Source organism: Anopheles maculipalpis, chromosome 2RL (assembly GCF_943734695.1).
Source record: "Anopheles maculipalpis chromosome 2RL, idAnoMacuDA_375_x, whole genome shotgun sequence".
Lineage (NCBI taxonomy): Eukaryota > Metazoa > Arthropoda > Insecta > Diptera > Culicidae > Anopheles > Anopheles maculipalpis.
Window position 1 is genome coordinate 80,890,547 of NC_064871.1, and position 20,392 is coordinate 80,910,938.

The window sequence follows — 20,392 nt, forward strand, 5'->3', positions numbered from 1 at the left end:
ACAGTGCAGAGACTTGCTGTAAAAATAAATGCCACCTAGCAGAATATTCGAGGTCGAGGCGACAGCTTCCCGATCCAATCAAATTTAATGTCATTGAAAGGGAATTGGGGCGGGCGATGCATTAGAAGCTTTTCAATAACAACTACTTGTTCGAACCGAGCGTTTGTTCTGTTGTGAATTTCCTAAAATTTGGAATTCTATTCTAGCAGGTCTGAATTTTGGATTAGAATCATTTTAAATTGTATTTTCTTTTCGTGGGATTCAGGATTTGGAAAGATATGAGAGGAAAACGAGCAATAGAACAGAACAGAACTTCTCAAGCTGTGGCTTATCTTAGGATTTATTTACAATCCGGTACCTCAAGCTTGCACTTGTTTTATGAGTGCTGTGCTATATAGATTGCCAGATAAATGGAGTTTTCCCCCACCCAGTTACTGAAGAAGTCAGCTGTAAGACATAGACATCCACCTTAAGTACAGGGAGCTCCTCAAATTAAAAACAAAGCCCCTCTGCCATGTACTATTTTGGCGGAATCATTCATCTTTCACAAATATGATCCACAATATATAATGCTTCAAAGATAATTTTCTCACAGAACGGGTCGTTGATTCCAGGAGTCATTAATGAGTGCGACATCCTCTCACGTACCCCAGCCATCGTATCCTTCGGGCTTTGAACACCGTCAGGATAACAGCACCACCAAACAGCTCAGCTAGCACGTGGTTCAGTCTCCTTATTCACTAACCCTGCTCGCACACACCGTAAAAGATAGTCCTTAGCCCCCGACGCTCGAAAATTGCGAGTGCTTTGGCGTCCTCTGACAGAAAAATCCAGGACTCGTATCCGTAGAAAACTGCCGGACGAACCAGTTTGAGGTATATCGTGCGTAAACAATGCGGAGATCGCTGCTTACGCTGTTGTCCGATGTTACGATCGTACCAAGATAGCTGAAATCCTCTACCACCTCCAGATCATCGACATTTACTGATAATCTATTTTCGAGTCGGACTTTATCACGGTAAGAGTATTCTTCTAGGCATTGATCTTCAGTCCAATCCTCTCGCAAACACATTTCCAAAGCTCAGAAGATAGTATCTAAAAAAAGCCAACAATAATAATTTATTCGCTCCGAAATGACCATTAAGCAAGGCAAAAACTTGTACATGTTTCTAAGAATTCTTATTTACTTCAGCTAAGTTTATTTATAAATGTTTTCCCAAAGCCCCATTTCCAACGATACGTGGCCGGCCAGCTGCAATGCCAAACTTTCCAAAAAGGTCACAGAGATCCCGTGGTGCGGTCTTACAATAATCATTACTTCCGACCATAACTGTGCGGACGGACGGTGTCGGAAACGGATTTGTATCCTTCCGATACCACCATCCAAGGATTGGAACAGGAAGCAACACGTACACACGCACATTAACCCCCCATAGTGACCAGCAATTCTTGTCGAGCCTAAAATTGGACGCTCTCATACCATTCTAGACCCATTCCGCAAATGTAACTACTGCCGGTTACTCGCCTGCTAGTGGGAAGGAGGTGGTGGAGGCAAAAAGGCTAATTGTGGTACACATTCCGTGCGCGACGAAACTCCTCGTCATCGTACAGTATCCCTTTCGAGGGAAGTATTTGTGTACCTCTGTGTGTGTGTGTGTCGTGAGAAGGAGCGCGCGCGAGTACCACAAATTGTTGGAAGTTTTGCGTCCTTGAGAAGGCTTGCCGATCTCTACACACTATGCAAGAGCCACAAAACTCCGAAAACTTCCGACCGATTCGTGTCGTCAGGATAAGCGGCCCGGGGAACCCAATTAAAGGCGGGTGAAAAAACAAGGGTTTGTGGTTGTTGGCAAGGTGTGGTAGAATTTTGGGAGCTGTGTAGGGTTTGGGAATTGTGAGAATATTCATCCCAATCGCAAAGCAGTGGATGTGGCGCACCTGCTTGTTGATAGCCTTCCAGGGGATTCCTCGTTTCGCAATCATGCGCGTCCATTTTCTTGTAGTGCTCCACCATAGAACTCAGGCGGAGGAAGAAGAAAAAAACTTCAATCGACATAATGGTGATGGTGGGGCGGTTGCTGTCGTGAAGGGAAGTGCTTTTATCGATTCACGCGCTCGCCAACTTTGGGTACTCACATATATTTATTTACAATTTCCAATCGATCACGTGTCACGCGCACAGCCAGCTCCTAGACATTCATTTTTATCGGTTTTGGATTTCCGCTTTCTAAAGCTTTTACCCAACGGGTTTCACACCACGACGTGCCGTGGTGCCGTGGAAAGGCAGAATAAGAAGGTCCTTCTGCCACAGTTACACACACACACACACTCTCCGTGGTATTATTGTGCAGTGTGGCAAGTATGTTGGAGTTTTCTTTTCCAATCGATCGAACCCGAAAGAGAGAAACGCTTTTAATAATTTAAAACCAATTCTCAAACAAATCGTACATGAAGGCATCATGTTTTTAGTAATTTTTTCAGTGCTTAAAGTATTGAAATGGATTAAAAAATATCAACAAAAAAATATTAGATTAATTATTAACGATTAATTATCTTCAACACAAAGATCCTTCCATCCGCGGTAAGAACTCTTCCCTTAAGGCTCAATAGCAAAGCGGATTTACCGGTTTCTTCGAAAAAGCTAACCGATACTAACGTCCGGAAGATGATGCATTATTGGAAGATGCATACACAGCACGGTACTTCTGCCTAGTCTTTGTATCAGCGTCTACCAGCCAGTAGTATGATGGTGGCGCTATCCATTGTGGTGGGAAGAATGGTTGAAACAATTTATGATTGAACATGGAATGATTAATTACGCTGCTATTTATTTTCATTAGAGTAATCAATTACACTCGGGGCTCGGGGCTGTGTTGTACCGCTTTTTCTTCGGTAGAAGCGAGGAGTGGAAAAAAGAGTGAGTCGCACCATTTGGAAGAATAAACCCGGCAGAGCGAAGTAAAAGCTCATGCTAATTTATTGCCTTTGCTTTGTTATCTGTTTTTGGATGTTTGCTAGTGTGAAATAATTAAGATTCTTTAAGATAAAATAAAGTATTTTAATGAGAATGCAAAACAAATTATTCAAATATTAAAAACGATTCGATTGTGTGATATAGGGCTTCGATTCAAATAATGGAATTGTTTATTCAATCAGTAAATATTTTCAAATGGATAAAGGAATATTGCGAGCAGCTCCTTTAGCAACTTTGCAATTCTAGAGTGGATTATTGGAGTATTACGGAGTTAAGGGAGCTCCGTGCTATCCACCATTTGCCATCCAGCACTTGAAATATACCAGTCAATAATTCTAGATTTCTATTGTACGGATCGAAACTCTGTATAAAGTTCTATGAAAATAAAGATATTATTATGGCGCGAATGAAATCCGAGATATTCGATCAAATTTGAAACCAAAACTGTGCATTTCAACGCCAAAATAAAGAACACTATTTTAATGCTCCACTTGCCTCAATAGCGCAATAGTCTACAGACAAATAATACAGCAAAAAAAAAAGCCATACAATTCAACCTAAATAACACAACCATCAATGATGATGGATCACTTTCAAACAATTTTTTGCTTTACCAGTTTCCTTTTCCCATATTTTTTGTGTACGTAATCCATCTCTAACTATTTCACAAAAATGTTATCTACACATTACACTACACACCACTCTTCCCCATTTTACCCGCTTTTGAATTTCTCTTCCCTTTTGCCCATTTTTATAGATAGCACAGCTATAGTAACGAAATCGATCGCCAGAAAATGCCATTCCCCAGCGCCATCGGTGCCATTTTAACGTCAAACTGGGAAGTTCTTCTTTCCCGCACCGCCAAACACCCACATCTCAATCCTTCCGGATTTTGCGTTCCAAAAATCGATCCCCGCTCGCGGCAGGATATGCAGGCACACACATTTATCATTATTGAAAAGTGCAGATGAGAAAGATTAATCGCTTGCACAGGACGTAGTGAAGAAATTGAACATGTTGGAGAACATGAGCACAATAAAAAAAAATACTACCACCGTAGTTACACCATTAGTACCTACAACTCTTCACACTCCTGGCTCCAAAGTCTTGCTGCTTCAGCTTACCTTCACACGTAAACCACGACGGCAGAGGCGAGAATATCCCTTCAACCGATGTTGGGTGGTGTCGTCCAAATGGTGTGACCTGCCCTTCTTTCGTTGAGGGTCGTTGAAGGATTGCAAGAAATTATTATTCTACCGTCGCCGAACTGTATGGGATCCATTTGTTGCGGTTGGGGATGTCGAAGTGCACTGATCTCTCTGATCAGGAGGTGGGATTGGGGAGGTGGTTATACCACATGCAGCCCCCCCCCCCCCCCCCCCCCCCACCGTCTTCGGCATAACGACACAAACATGATTTACCCATTTTCCAGCGGCACACATCCATCCGTGCCCGTCAACCGCGTGGATCACGATGAGTTGTTGCGAGGCAGGCAAAACAAAACTTTTCTGCCAAGTCATTTTTCAAAGCTCCGGGTACCCGGGTAATTACTTTAGGCTAACAGAGTCTCTCGTTACGCTTCAGCAACAACATCCCCCCCGCCCCCCCCCCCCCCACCCCTGCCCAACCTGGGTGTATCGGGAGTGCGAGAGATGGAGGAGCGTTTTAAGGGAACAGATCAGCTAATGCTTTTGTTTATCACTGGTAGCACCTCTGGTTCTGACTAACTGCAACGCTTTTTTCCTGCAGAAAAATAAAATTAAGCGAGTTATCACAAAGAAAGTAGTTTTCACATTTTCCAAACTATTTGAAAAGGTGTCGGAAAATGTACTTTTTTGTTTGGCTTCATTCCTAGGCCCCGCCGACGCGATCGGATGTGGATTCAATCTCTACATTCCCGCCATAATTTCAAAAGTGTTGCTTGATCCTCTGATTCGCAAATGAATCTGGATCTGAAAAAACACCTCCAGCTATACTGTACTGATGCTGTACTTGATGGTGCACAACAAGGTTACGCTCGAGCTGCTGCAGACTCTGGAGCACAGGTTTGCCCTGTGTTCTAGGGTATCTAGTGCTTGGCGCATGCTGATGCAAGCTATCGAAACTATCGTCCCAAACTTACCACTGTAAAGGGGTTAAGTCACTCTTGGTGACGCTCCAATATATTGAACACGATGACGTGCGAATCTGAAACTTAACGCTGAAGTTGACTCTTAAAAATCAAATAAATATTACAGCAAAAAACAAACAAATCAATCAAGCGATCGAACGATCAAAACAAAAACATTCGATCGAAAAACTAGGTCGCTGACTGCAGATCGGTCAGCATTTTTATCGGATAAATTAGTGAGCAAGAACATGAATAAAGCAGCATTCTCACCAACACTTTAGACTCTGTTTATTGAAGCCGTAGGTATCCTCTGGTCTTCAAATTAGCCGAAATTATTCCATTCAAGTCGGAGGCATCCTCATGATTTGAATGGTTCAATCGGAGGTATGTTACGGTCCCAATCTGTTGAAAGGGACAAGGGATCCAGTTCAGCAAAATCCCCATTGGTATAAGTGAGAGCACCCACGCCGTTGGAAACAACAAAATCTGTACTAAGAGCCTTGTGAGACCCACAAAATGATATAGGATATTTCCAGTAAGTCTGCACTGAACTCTGTACGGAACTCATGACATCATCACTCGATCATGCTTAAGAATAGTTGCTATATAATCTAAAATTAGCCTGATATCATTAATTTTATATTGTCAGTGCAATAAAACAGGAAAAATAGGTATGGTGATTGAAATACCTTCTGCGAATCCAGAACTAACTATAAAAGATCTGTAAGATAAAATTCTCAACTAGAATACATCTATCAAAATAACCATCATTCCACTTCTTAGCAAGCTAGAAGCGCTTTTGTACTGAACAAATCAGCAATTCAAATAAAAAAGGCGATTGCCAATTTTGCGTCTTTTTGGCAAGAAAATCATCTACCTCCTCCTCGCCCAGAGCACACTCAAGGTTAGTTGAGCCGTGCGATCAGACAAGCAGCACACACACACACACTCAAGACACATTGCGAGCACTGTTAACGAGCTGTTTATGGGTGTTTTTTTAATTTTTTATTTTTTCAAATAGGGGATGTAAAGACGAATACAAAGAAACTCCACAACAGAAAGGGGCTATGACCTCTTCCTTGAGTCAAATGCGACTATTGCACATATACCCGATCAGCTTAAGTAACACAGACGATGACGACGGTTGAGAACGTTGTACGTGAAGCTTGGTAAGAAACGCAAATGGCGCGACGCGTCTAAGAGCTCTGATGGTGATGATGATGGCGTATACAACTGCCAGATCAAACACGATTACAGCTCCACGAGCTGGTTCTACTGGTTAATCATTAAAAAAAACGTGCCACAGTCGTACAAATAAACACAAGTGAAATGTTGCACACGGTTTGTCAAAAAAGGCGATGATGCTTAAAAGGCACTTCATTTAAGTTTACGAGCGAGAACAATCGCCGTAATGAAGTTGTGTTTTTTTGTTGTGAAGGTTATGGAGCATGATCAAAGTGACATAAAACATCTTGCTATAATATTGTCGAGAGTGCTATAATATTGAGCAGCGATCATTGTACTCTATTTTTACTTGCTTTTGGTAGATTCTAACTGCTCATTAACATAACTTAGCAGAAGAGCTATCAATCAGAAAAGGGATAATCAGTAAAGGGAGTTGAGCAAGACCAAACAGCTTGTATGGCCTGGACCTTACCTCCCTTATTAACTGTTGGTGATGCAAGTCAGCGACACCAGTCTTTACATGGCTGGACCGGGGTTAAAATCTCATCCGGATGATTCCTTCGCAGTGGGGACTTAACTGATTGTATAACTAGGTTTGTAGGATTGTTATCAACTAATCTAGTAAACTATTCGATGGCCGGCGTTTTCTAGAGGGGTCGTTAAGCCAAGAAGAAGAAAAATTCAAATCAAACGAATGGAAGGGATGGTCTCAAGATAACTTAGGACTTAAACTCCCACCAGTCGATTGAAAGCATACTACAAATAAAGACTAAACTCTTACCTTCTTCTAGATCATTCTCTAGATGTTTCATGCCATTTATGATGCAAACAAAATCAACTCTATTTTCTAACTTCAATTTCCATGATCATACTAAAAAATGATTTCTCTTTGAGCCATTGGCTCATTTCTTCGCACCATCATATATAGTTCTGACATCGCAGATCGTTCACCATACGGTTAAAACAAATGTGTCCCAAATACTTCTTGCAACCTAGGCGAGACTGGCAGCGGCAGTAGGTTGACCGATCGCAAACACAACCAAAAACAAAAAAAAAAAAAACATTCCACTTTCGACCGCATTCAAAAAACCACTCCCTTTTGTAAGTACCTCCGCGGTATTGCAGTAATGAACCACACCGCCACGCGCGCACTTGCATACTTCGAACTAACACACACGGGCGACTTATTTATAGAACCGAAAATAGCACAATTTGCAGACGCATCATACTTGCTTAAGCGCGGTATGATCATACCAGCTAATGTCGAACGGAGCGACGACAACGACGACGACTAAGTGTGGCTGGTGAAGAAACATTTGGCCAGAAAAATGGTGTAAGAACACAGAACACTGTGTTTTGCGCTCTAGTTACGTTAATCCAAACACTAACGTCACGCATGTACGATTACTACCAACCTTTAGAGCTATTGAAACAGAACAATCACAATCACTACGTTTGGAAAGCGCATCTTTGAATCTGACAAAAAAAAACGGAATAGTTAGAAGGGGACATTAAGATAGCTCTGTTTTAGTTGAAATGTTAAATGTCAAGACCAACTGATCGTGGTGGAAATGGATTTTTAATGCACTTTGCAAAAGGTTAATGAGTTCAGCTTTAACGACTAATTCTCGCAAGTTTGTATAAAATGTTTGTAAAATGATGATTATTTGATTACTATTTTGTAACAGCTCAAACACAAGATGATAGAGTTGTTGTCGTTGAAATGATTTTTGATGGGATTAGATTTAATGGTTTCCTAAGGCTATCATTCATCATCAGCTCAATCAGCGGTGTCTTATTTGGCTCTATAGCAGACATTTCGATGGAACAAAGTAATCGCCAATGATAGTCTGTCTGGGACAGTCTAGGACAAACTTTACATTCGAATTCAGTTTCAGAAATTAAGAACTATAACCCAATTGCTGCTGACCTGGGCCCAGTGGAGAATGCGACATCAGAGTCGGTCTTCACACGGTAACACCGGGGTTCAAATCTCATCCGAACCCTTTTCTCCCTAGTGAGGACTGACTAATTCAACTACGTGGTATATCAGTAATTCTAGTAAACCATCCAATCGAGATTCGCCTTCGTCCTGTTGGGTGAACGAGGACGAGGCTTTCTGCAAATGAAGAAATACCCAAACTAAATACACAGGGTTCCTAAAGAGCTATTTAAAACTCAAGGGCTGTTCTCTACACCAAAAATAACACTAATCACTGCGATCGTTACCACAAATTGGCAACTTAAGATCATTTTATATTGGTAAATTGTATTTAAAAAAAACAAATAAAACAGTAAGATCTATAATTTGAAGTTATTCTTTCTATTCGCCTATTTTAATAATCCTTCTTCGTGACTTTATGACCCTCCGACCATTTAATGATCTACGTGTCAGGTTTTTACAGTCACGTGACTGACCCTCCGTGAGCCTTTACCAAACATTTCCAGGTTACTACCTAGGGTATTACTTCAGAAATGTAAAGTAAAGACGTTCTACCTCCCGAAGAAAACGTCTTGGCGCTGCCCTACGACTATTTGGTTAGGGTAGTCTGATGTCTTATCACCGCTGGCAACTCAACGAGTTTATGACACCCTACCAGTACTCAACGGTGATCTACTGCCTGTCATTGGATGGCTTACTAGACTTGTTAATAGCTCGTGAAGTCAATCCTCACAGCAGGGATATGGACTGGATGGGATTTGAAACGAAAAAAGCTGAAAAATCACGTGAGCGATCATACATGATCATACTGTAAACAAACTGATAACAGCATAAATAATTATTAGCAAAGAGTGGAATAATGATTGTATAATTAACAAATCAAATGTACGTAATATAAAGGAGATAAACAAAGCTAAAAACATCTGTTCTATAAAAAAAGCTCACCAAACAACTAAATGATTGATAGTTTCTGACATTAACATGGAAATTTCTCATTTCAACCAGTGAAGCAATCAAACAAAGGTTGCCCAAAACAGACATAATGCACCAAGTTTAAGGGGGCGCTGTTGTGTAACGATCTTTTACTCAATCTATCAAAAACCTACCCATGCACACGTACCGGGGGCAGTTTTGGTTTGCCATTAATTCGCTTTTAATGACAACAAAGTAAACCCGGTGCGGATGAGAAATACACTTCAACCCCAACGACCATCTCTCATCGCGGTGGCCATTGGCAAACAGTTGGCAAACACACACGCACACGCGTTGTTGGGTCATTCGAAAAAGGTCGTCGTGAGTTAGTTTTCTCACGCTTTTTCTGCTTTTCTTCGCTCGCTCAGGGCAAATATCAACATGGCGTCGGTGATATGAGGCTTCTCCCAAAAATGAGTACGTTTGTGTATGGAACATAATTCAAAAAACCTTATACTTTGGGATACAGTTAGTTCGCGCTGAGTGTACAGAGCACCGCACAAGGGTCCTAACACAACAGAATCGCCTGCCCCGCACTGCATATCTGCGCATGTAATCAACGTGCCAAACGTGCGGACGCTGGACAAAATATATGTAATTTAGAAAAGGCTCGGCGTTTTTCGGTCAGCAAAGACCCCGGGCAGGCCGTTAGCATATATTTGTTTGAGTCCAACAGAGCACCACACATACGCATCACGTGCCAGTCCGCAAGCAAAAAAATTGCAATACACCGGCATTGAATTCCCAACAGGCGTGCTGCTTCCAATCAAGGCGCACACAGAATTTCATTAGAAACATTCCCAAAATCTCCCTCTAGAGGGAATTACACGCACCGAAACATACGCATTTCGATACGAGCATGTGTGTGTGTGTGTGTGTGTCTGCCTCCCGTAGTCAACACAAAACCCCTTTCGTCCAATTGGGTGGTCAATCTTCTTCTGCCGAGATTAAGCGATGGGAGGATTATCTGTAGCGAAAAGTAGGGGACCAAACCGGTAGTAAAGTACACGGAAGAGTGAGTGAGGAGCTGCTACAACAAGACACTTGAAGCGTGTTAGAAGTAAGGAAAGATGTGTCCCTTCTTTTCGATCTCTAAAGTCCTTCACAGTGTAGAGAGAGATAGGGAGAGCGTGGGAAAATACACGCGAGCAAAGCAGAGGAATTGGTGGAGTATGCAAATAGGGCGAGAGTTCCCAATCCATCCCTGCTACAAACGGGAAGATCCTTCTGTTATCCTTTCGAATTTTTTTGTATATCTCCTCCGTTCAAAATACCAATTTTGTACCCACCTGTCAACGATGTCCACACACACACATACACTCACACAGGCGCGCATACGCATATGAGATGATGGGCCACGGGGAAATATTTCCCATAATACATAAAGGATTCAGGGAGGAATTCGTTCAAGTCGTCGTCGTCGTCGTCACTGTCACACCGTCGTCGTCGGTGTTCGCTCTTCCGGAATTATTGATTTTCTGTCATATGACTTTAATGGTCCGCACGAAGTACGCTGGTGCTGCTCCTGCATGCCCATTTTGGTAGGGTCCTCCAATAAAATTTCGCTTATCCATCCATCTCGCTTCCACCACCGTGCCAGCTTCATAAGGGCAATCTAGGGAAGCAGCAAGGCACAACATTCCAACGGATCTTTTTCACTTGCCAAAAAATAAAAATACGCTCTTCTACTGATAGTTCCGACACTCAGATTAAGAAATAGGGAAAGAGATAAAGGGCGGCGGCAAGTTTATCATCAAAAGCTGCCTTTGTGTGAGTGTGAGGGTATATTGTGTTTGCATTATTGGAATGCTTTGCCTGCACAAAAAGAAAACTAAACAATCGAAAAGCCCTACGGAAAAAAGGAAGATTTTTTTTATGGTACAACAAAGCGGAAGTACAAGTAATGGCAGGAACAATAAGTAAAAACATTCGTTTTTTTTCCAATACACAAATACATACACAAAGACATCCGCGCGAACAACCAAAAATAAGAGCCACGGCCTGGTTTCGAAAGTTCAACTCCACACCATTACCTCGAAAGCTTCCTTCATCTTTTTTTCTGCAGGATGTTAGTAGATGGCAGGGCGCTCCAAAGTTTTGGTGTTGGTCGCGAGTTTTCGGTCTGTTTGAGAACTCGCTTTCCGGGTTGAAAGGAGGAAGTAGGTATGTGTGTGTGTGTTTGCACCACACAAAGACCACGAATCTCAGATACACAGACACCAAACCAAGCGGACGTGGAAGCCGCGTGCCGTGAAGTTCATCGTCGTCCTTGTTCGGTATCCCTTTTTTCGGAGTGTGCGAGCGTGCGCGCGCGCGCATAAGGATCCCGAGGCTTTTCCTTTCCTTCTTCCGGTTGTGGCCGAGGTGCGTACACGAACATTAACGGTGCAACAACACATCTACCCGCCGGCACGAGATGCGTGCAGAAGCGAGATAGAGAAGGCGTAGACTTCGTAGACCGTGAACCTGACGAGGGAAATCTCGGGAAGAGGTCGGATTGGAAGTGGCAGGATGCGTGCATGGTACACGGATGTCTGTATGTATGGCGACCAACAACCAGCACACTTGAGTGTGGAGAATGGAGAGGATCCACCACCAACCATCATCAAACACATCCCAGGCTCTCTGCTGCTAACGGAACCCCAATATCCTTCCCCCTGGTACTGTTTATGTTCCATATCTGAAGGCGCGAAACAGGAAAACCAATCGTAGATGGAAATGCACACGACCATCCTAAGGGGATCCAAACCACAAAACTCCAGCGGAAGTGCAGCTGTTATGGGAGGGGATGGGGTGGATTTAGTCCGAAAATTTTCCTCACAGGGCAGTATTAGTATTTCGATTCGTTGCGTCCTTTTTTTTTGTTGTTGTGGTTCCTCACTCTCTTTTCGCACCGAAAAACAAATTCAATATGGGTGCGTGTGTGTGCGGTTTGAGAAGCTTTTTCGCAAGAAGCACTAACAAGCACCACGGCCGTAAACGAGACAGGCTAGGTTCGAATGGTGCGCGCTCCCCAAATGTAAATTCCCTTTTTTTTTCGAGCGGGTTTCCATTCCAATCGCTTCATCTCCAACCTTTTCGGAGCGAACATCCGCACGATCGAACGTTTGGATCCTTCGAAACCGGATCATTCCCTGGTATATTGCTGATATTGCTGAAGTGTACGGGAGGCCCAGGTGTGTACGTACGCACGCAATAAAAGGGTGAGCCAAAGGAGAGAGCGAAACGGTGGTGCAAGTATCGTTAGAAATTGAACTACGCACAAGGACTCTACGCAATATCCTAACCCCTGTCCCCCTTTGATTGCGCCACTTTCATTCCAGAGTTCCACACTTTCCTGAGAAGCACGACGGTGTGTGCGTTGTTGTGCAATGGCGTATCGTTCGTTTGGTGCACACGTTTGAGCCTAGCCAGACCTAGGCATTAATTGTGCTGCCTCGGCTATATCGGCTGTGGTATTGACCACAATGCAATGGGTGGGCGAGCAAAGGGAGCATGTGCTTGCGAGGTCAACCAGCTCTCTTTCGTTCCACTTCCCACGGCAAAAGGCTCACGTACCTCCGCGCACTGAACTTCAAAATAATGGCAACGAATCCTGACAGATGGAGAGTACCTGGGTGGACCCCTCCTCCCCCCCCCCCTCCCTGAGTTGCCAAGGAACACCAGCCGAGCTAGCTAGAGCTTGGCTAGGCCGTACGGACGAACCTCCTCCCCATGCCCGGTCGGTTGCCGTGTGTGACGGTTTTAATGGTAAACATAATATATTGCAAGTAAATATGGCTCTTCGTGCTAGAGAGTTTCGAGGCACCCGTAATGGGAAAGGATGCAACAAACAGCATCCAGAGGCACCAAGTACACACACACCGTCCACGTACACCAAACCATTCTAGATTTTCGTCAGGGAAAAGGTGCAATGCGCGTGCAAACACACAAACACACACACGCAGGTTGGGTGAGATGGTGGTGTATCCGTTTTGCGACCAGCTCAGGGCACATATAGGAGAGATAGGGTTTGGGTTCCCATTCCATGTACACCCCACCACACACACACACATACACACACGATCCCCAGAACGCATATATCGGATCGATTGAAGGTTGTGCAGTGCGCGCTTGCATTTTGGTTTTCTCCCCGGGTATACGTTAGGCTCGCATAAACCTCAAACCACAGAACCTCCCTTGACATCACTGCACTGCCCGGACGGATCTGCTGACGGTGGCAACGATTCGCCCGTCGCCGTCGTTTGAGGAAGGTGAGAGGATCTTGCAAAATCAACCACCAAGTATTAACTGCCATAGAATGGTTCCCGAGGAACCATCGGGGGAAGAGGCTGCTGATGATGCTGATGATGATGATGCAAAATGCAAATACGAAATTTCCATTCGGTCAGGTATTGGCCACACCGGGCATCGCACCTTTGCATCCCTTCATGCCATCCCGCGCAAAACATATTTCGGGGCAAATTCTTCTACTATTCATCCCGGAAAGTCTTCTTTAAAACATTACCTTTATACGCAGCATTTTGTATTCTTGTTGATCGTACGCGGGAAATTAATACAAACGCTTTGGCATGTAATTAAGATTGGGAAATACTGACCGAAACCATCATCATCCCAAGGTTCGTCGTTCGTCCAAACGCCAACAACATCAACCAAGCGCACACAGTGCACACAAATCAGGCACGGCGGATAATTAATTCAAATTTGCTGTTACTGAAAACGCGTCCCCGGGTCCAAACCCCGCAGGGTTTATGTTGTTTTGTGTGTGAAGACAGAAGACACCGAAAACGGAAGGTGGGGAAGCGGACGCAGTGACAGAGAAGTGGGAGCGCGCGCGCGCGCGGTTTCTAATCAGCAACCCGCATATTATTTGACTGGAATGTGGTCGTGTCTCTAATTGAAGCTAGATCAGGGTGAAAGCAGGAGAAGAAGACGAACCAGAAGAGACGAATGATATATGTAGGAAGCAGAGCAGCGAGAACGCGAGAACGGGGAGTCGAGAAAAAGAGTCTATAATTGCATGCACCGTATACTCTCGTATGTCCACAAATCATGCCGTTGTTGTGCGTCCGCCTCAACAGAGATGCAGATCTTTCTCATATAGAAGCCGAGAACCTCGATTGTACGCACTGGGACCGTACGGTTTGGGCAGGTAAGCGGTTTATAAATGAAAAACTGAGAAAAAAAAACAGCACATGAACTAACGGCGTGCACACAAAAACGTGCCGCATCGTCATCATCATGGCCGACCGAAATTACGCGGGTCATTCCCAAAATGGCTGACGGTGTGTCTCGTGGCCGCGTGGCAACGACAGCAAAACAAAACAAAAAAAGCCATATGACAGAATCTAAATGAATTTTCCACCGGATGTACTGGCGTGTTCGTCGTACTGCGCGAGATCAAACCTTAAGCTCGGGCCCGTGTCATTTAATGTACCTTCTTCTCTGCTTAAACGATCCAAAACCCATACAGATCCGGCGAGAGAGATGTTGATAAATTCTGACCAAAAACCCTATTTGCGCTGGCTATCTGTATTCTACATCACCTTCCATATATTTTGTTCTAGGGCGTACATACCTGGAACACGAGATGTGAAGGACGCGGTACGGGAGACATGCATTGCAGTCGTGAGTCGCCCTCCCTTCTCTCGAAAGCTCTCGATATGCTGCTTCCCTTTTTGCTACCCGCCAATAGACGGTACGTTGTGCTGAGGAAGGGCTGCTGTCTCCATTTTTAGTAGTTGCTTTGGAAGTGATTGAAATCAAATCCGAACGGGTTGCGCTGCGACATCATGGCGGCACTTTGGGCCGCCGTTAGGCTATGGTGATGTCCACCACCACCGGTACTGAGGGATTGCTGCTGGTGCTGGTGTTGCTGCTGCTGAAGCTGTTGTTGCTGAAGTTGGTGGTGCTGCTGCTGCTGATGATGATGTAGATGCTGTTGCTGCTGTTGTTGCTGCTGCTGTTGCTGCTGATGTTGCATTAGCGCCGCGTTGTTCATCATGGCGGATTGCTGGTGGTGGTTTTGCTGCTGCTGTTGCAGGTGGTGTTGTTGCTGGTTGTGAAGCTGCTGCTGCTGTTGTTGCTGCTGCAGTAGGTGCTGTTGTTGTTGCTGCTGCTGTTGCTGGCTTTGCTGTTGTTGGAGAAGATTCCCAAGGTTGTTGCCGAACGGTGATGCCTGAAACGAACTCATCGCGTCCAATCCGAGACTGGACGCGGTGGTCGCGTTCGAGGCACCACCACCATTATTACTACTGTTATTACTGCCAACGTTGCTACTGTTGTTGTTGTTGTTGGTGTTGTTGCTATTATTGTTGTTGTTGTTGGTACTGGAAGTGTTGTTGCTATGGTGCTGTTGATTCAGTGGAACCGTTTGTGATTGTGGTCCAGCAACAGCGGGCTCTTTACGAGCCCCATAATGTCATTCGCCCGTCGCAGTAATCGTAGTCCATTGCCATGGACTGTGATAGCTGCTTGCACCACCACCACCTGCTCCTCCTCCACCGCCTCCGGTGCCTGCACCACCACTGCTGCCACTGCCACCTGCACCAACGCCACCACTGCTGCCGCTCGAGGAAGCGGTACCGCTACCGGAAGAACCACTTCCAGTTAGGGCCGACAGGTTGCTAACGCTGGCACCGGTTGGCGTGACACCAACACCCGCCGCAAGACCTTTTTGAGCACTATAGGAGAAGGAAAATAAAATAAGAGGAAGAAACGTTAGCATGCAATTGAGTGTGTTGGTAAAATTCTGTGTTGGTAAAATAGCTAATTTTGTCCATAAACTTTTAATTTAAATCCTTCATATGCTTTATAAAACCGCAAAGTAAATGTTGTGGAAAAGTTCTTACAAGAAACATCATTTGTGGACTATTTTATCGAGCAAACAAGGTTGATTAAAATTACAAGATCGAGTGAAACTCTTCGACGATCAGTTTGGTGGTCGATCAGATGACGGGATAGCGATTTTGGCAGTCGAAATGGTTTGATACCTCACTCATAATCTCACCAAGCTGCGAATCTTCTAGCTATATCAAAATGCTCCATATTGCACTATCCAATTTACTATAGAAGCCTTGAGCGAAACTAAAAGGCATTCCAAGTGTACCACCACCACGTAAACACAACCCATTCTATAATGCTCTGTCTGATAGCTTCCGCTGCAATGAATACCTCTGAATTGCATTCAATTCGGAAAAAAAGAATCGAATAAAAATCACATCAAATTACAATCAGACTACAGCAACTACGGCGAGTTAGGTCCCGCTTCAGATTCTTCCGTGAAACGAAATTCATTTATTAGACCAATTTCCAGCTCTGCACTTGATAAAAGACATTTGAAGGAGATTTGAAGGACAATTGATACCTCTCGTCCATTTACACACTCTCCCGCTTTGGGACAGCTATGCGGTAACCTCTTTTACAGGGCTCTACTTGTTCGTAAGCCCATTTCGATCTCAAACCACGCGCGCGCTTGAGTGACAGAGACCACCCATTCCGAGATAATGTCAGAATCCGAGCGGTGGTGCGCACTGCTACACTTAGCGCTTTGGTGTCGTCGCATCGATACCAACCAGGCCAGCCAGTCAGCCGAACATGGAAAATTCATGTTAAAGTAATTAACGAATTCACTTTACAACATCAACATTCGAGCGCGGTGGTACAGTCGTGGTGGCGCTGCTTTCGCACGGCAACGGCAACGGGTTTTTGAAAGGGTTCAATACACAGAACGCTCCATCCAATGCATTATGTAGCGAGAACACATCAAGGAGAAATCGTTTGCAAATCATTTGCCGATCCCGGGGAGATTGCACGATATTAGGGGTTCGCTGTTTTAATTGTTAATTCAAATTGTATCAGAGCCCGGGCGAGCCTAGTTTGCAATACTTTCTCGCAATAGCTGCAGCTATTGTGAAGGCATGCTGAAGGGTCTTAACAGCACCGACATGCAAAAGACAGACCTCCTGGTACATTGGATGTGAATCGATCACTCTATGGGACCCATCATCCTCCATACGAATGAAAGCGCAATAAGGGTTGTACAATGTTTTGAAAATAAAACGAAAAAAAAAAACATATTCCAGGATTGAACACATCAACAACTTCACCCGTATTCCAGCGTGGTGATGTGCAAGCTGTACACTTGATGGGTTACCATGTGCACCGATATCGTCGAACCCGAAACGAAACGCGGATATTGGCGCGGACTGTTCTCGCGTGTGCGCGCCTAGAGAGAGCATCACAACACATCATCACATCAGCGAAGCCGCGGCGATGCTAATTGAATTAAAAACCCACTCGAGTAAGAAGAAGCAACAACAACAAAAAAAACCACAACGTACAACCGGCTAGGGAAAACAAATGCAATATATATTCTTGCAGCACTCGTGGAGAGCATACGCACATGCACACGCGAACATTCCGATGATAAGATGCCCGCGGTCGTTAGAGATACGCAGCAGCAGGCTAGGCTCTATCATCGCATCACCGTGGGCCTGTATCTGATGAGGCGCAGGCAGCGAACAACAACAACACACACAGAGAGAGCAGTGAGTGATGAATTAGATTGATTTTCTTCGATGAAAGCTAATGAAATTAAACCCATCCTGTTGGTCCATCAACCCGCTGCTCTCTGCAATATGGTAGCTTGTCGAGACCATCAATAAAGTTGCCTGATAGTGTCGGAGGAGAAAAGAACAGGAAATATAGGAAGCCCTTTCTAAAATCCTATTTGGGACTCAAAATTGAAATAGACATAGATTCGATTTGATAGTTCAATATTGAAGTAGAGTTCATTTTGGGAGATTAGGTAAACTTTCCAACATTTGTCAACATTCTACCAATAGCTCACAGCTAGCTTTTAGGATAAATCCGTTAGAAAAAAGGGTTGAGTATCCATTTTTCTACCTTTAAATGCGAGACGTTTGATAGATGAGTTGAATTAAAGCTGTATCGATTGGAATTTTATAACTCCCAGCTCAGCTAACTTATTTGCAGGGTTTACCAGCTTCGCCTTGAAAACAAATCACATCATAACAACAATAATGGGAACTATGGGGTCAGTTTTTATACGTACATTGGCTTTTCGAGGCTTAAATGCTGCTCTATTTTGTCGAGCAAAACGCCAGAAATTAGATTGGGATATATGTCAGACGATCGATAGTGGCTAAAGGCCACTATGGACGGGGTGCAGTGCAAGGTGAGAGTTTCGAGCATGCTGTCGGAATCGTTCGAATCTCACCGGGGTCTGAGGCAAGGAGACCGACTCTCCTGTTTGTCGTTCAACATCGCTCTGGAGGGTGTCGACATCTGGGGCACGATTTTGACCCGATCTCTCCAATTGCTTGGCTTCGCGGATGACATCGACATCATCGGACGGACAACTGTGGCGGTGTGTGAGGCGTACACCTGACTGTAACGCGAGGCCAATAGAATTGGATTGAGCATCGATGCGACGAAGACAAAATACCTGCTTGCCGGAGGCTCTGACCGTGATAGAGCCCGTCTCGGAAGCAGAGTATCAGTTGACGGCGACGATCTCGAGGTGGTAGAGGAGTTCTGCTACCTTGGTAAGATCGTAACTTCGGATAACAACGTAAGCAGCGAAATCCGAAGGCGCATTGTTCAGGGGAATCGTGCCTACTACGAACTCCACAAACTCCTGCGATCCAGAAGACTCCAACAACACACGAAATGCACGATTTACCGCACCTTGATACGTCCGGTAGTCCTCTACGGGTACGAGTCTTGGACTATGCTGACGGAGGACGCCAATGCACTCGCCATTTTCGAACGGCGTGTGTTAAGGACTATCTTTGGTGTGGCAAAGGAGAATGAACCACGAACCAGCTGAGCTATTTGGCTCTGCTGATGTCATGACGGTAGTCAAAGCCGGAAGGATACGTTGGCTTGGGGGCACGTGATGAGGATGCCGGACTCATGCCCCACCAAGAAGGTGCTCGTCAGCGACCCGTTCGGTACGAGGCGTAGAGAAGTACAGCGAGCTCGTTGGCAGGATCAAGTGGAGACTAATCTGTCGGAGATTGGATGCAGCCGTGGATGGAGGACACGACACGACGTGCTCAATCTTGAGCAAGCCAAAGAAGAAGAAGATTTTTTTCCATTCCTCGTTTATGAAGCGTTAAAAGGCCGTGGGAGGTAAGAGGGCATAGGGCTAAAATCGAAATTTCAAGTTCTCATGAAATTTGAAAATCATGAAATCAAGTGTTTGGGAAATTTTTCACGCTTTAAAATAGCTTTTTAAGAACCTGGTGAACGCGGGGCAACGGAAAAGAAGCTGAAATTGCAATTTGAGATTTTTTTACAATTTCGCATCGATTTTGCATTGAATTTTCCCGTGGCGCGGGGCCTAAAATACTACGCTGTCAAACGCTCTTCGGGTAATTATAGTACCTGTTTATGTGTTGCATAGTTGCTTATGATTGCTTCGAATTAACAGCTTTGATTAAAAAACTAACAAATTAAAGACTAAACAGAAAGTCTAACGAACGTAACATTCGCCCAAATCAAAGCAATAATTGTTTTACTAATGTGAACAGTGTTGCGCAGACTTTTTTTTTACCTAAAAACCCTGTAATACTTGGTTCTTCAAAAGATAAAGTGAGCATCTTCTTAGACACTCTCCCCGGGTTGCCCCATGCCTTGGCCATTGATTGAAATACATTACACCACGCTTTATTTCAATTTAATAGAGATAGATGGTCAAAGCTGTTCTGTTTATGGGTGGCTGGGAAAACTTTCGCCTCTCTCGCCCGAACAGCAGCTGCATTTTAAAGCAGCACAAGAGAATCCCGAAGGATCCATCTCAGACGCAGATCCAACAAACAACACTGCTGCGTGCAACAAAACCCACGACGTGGAGAGTGTGTGTTTTAGTGTCGTCTTGCATTTATATGCTCCGTCCGCTAACCGTTCAAGGGCGCGCGCATAAAACAGTTTGTGTTTGTGTGTGGAGTTTCTATATATGGCGTTGCTAGCGTCGCACACCACATCCGGGGATCGTTACACACTTTTCGAGCTTTCCTTCAACGTCTCTCCGGAGGCAACACAACACATCAAGCAATTTCGGTCTCTTGGCACACTCCCTATCCCACAGCATCATCGTCGGCTTGCCAACAAAACGGGCGTGATGATGGAAAAACAATAAACCAGCATTAAATGCACCCAACAGCAACGATCGGTTGTGCGG

General features: G+C 44.5%; 2 protein-coding genes across 2 annotated transcripts in view; both read right to left on the reverse strand.

Moving 5' to 3' along the window:
• Window positions 1-14,917: 14,917 nt before the first annotated feature.
• Window positions 14,918-15,601, reverse strand: LOC126567530 (probable basic-leucine zipper transcription factor Q; the record flags this gene model as incomplete). The annotated part of the gene is made up of 1 exon (XM_050223750.1): window positions 14,918-15,601. A coding segment is annotated over one exon (684 nt), but the record flags the coding sequence as incomplete, so codon positions are not given.
• LOC126567720 (serine-rich adhesin for platelets) overlaps window positions 15,455-20,392 on the reverse strand; it is a 36,012-nt gene continuing 31,074 nt past the window's right edge. The window contains exon 2 of the mRNA XM_050223986.1: window positions 15,455-15,866. Coding sequence (XP_050079943.1) covers window positions 15,605-15,866 — 262 coding nt within the window. The 3' untranslated portion in view covers window positions 15,455-15,604. The remainder of the gene's footprint in view (window positions 15,867-20,392) is intronic.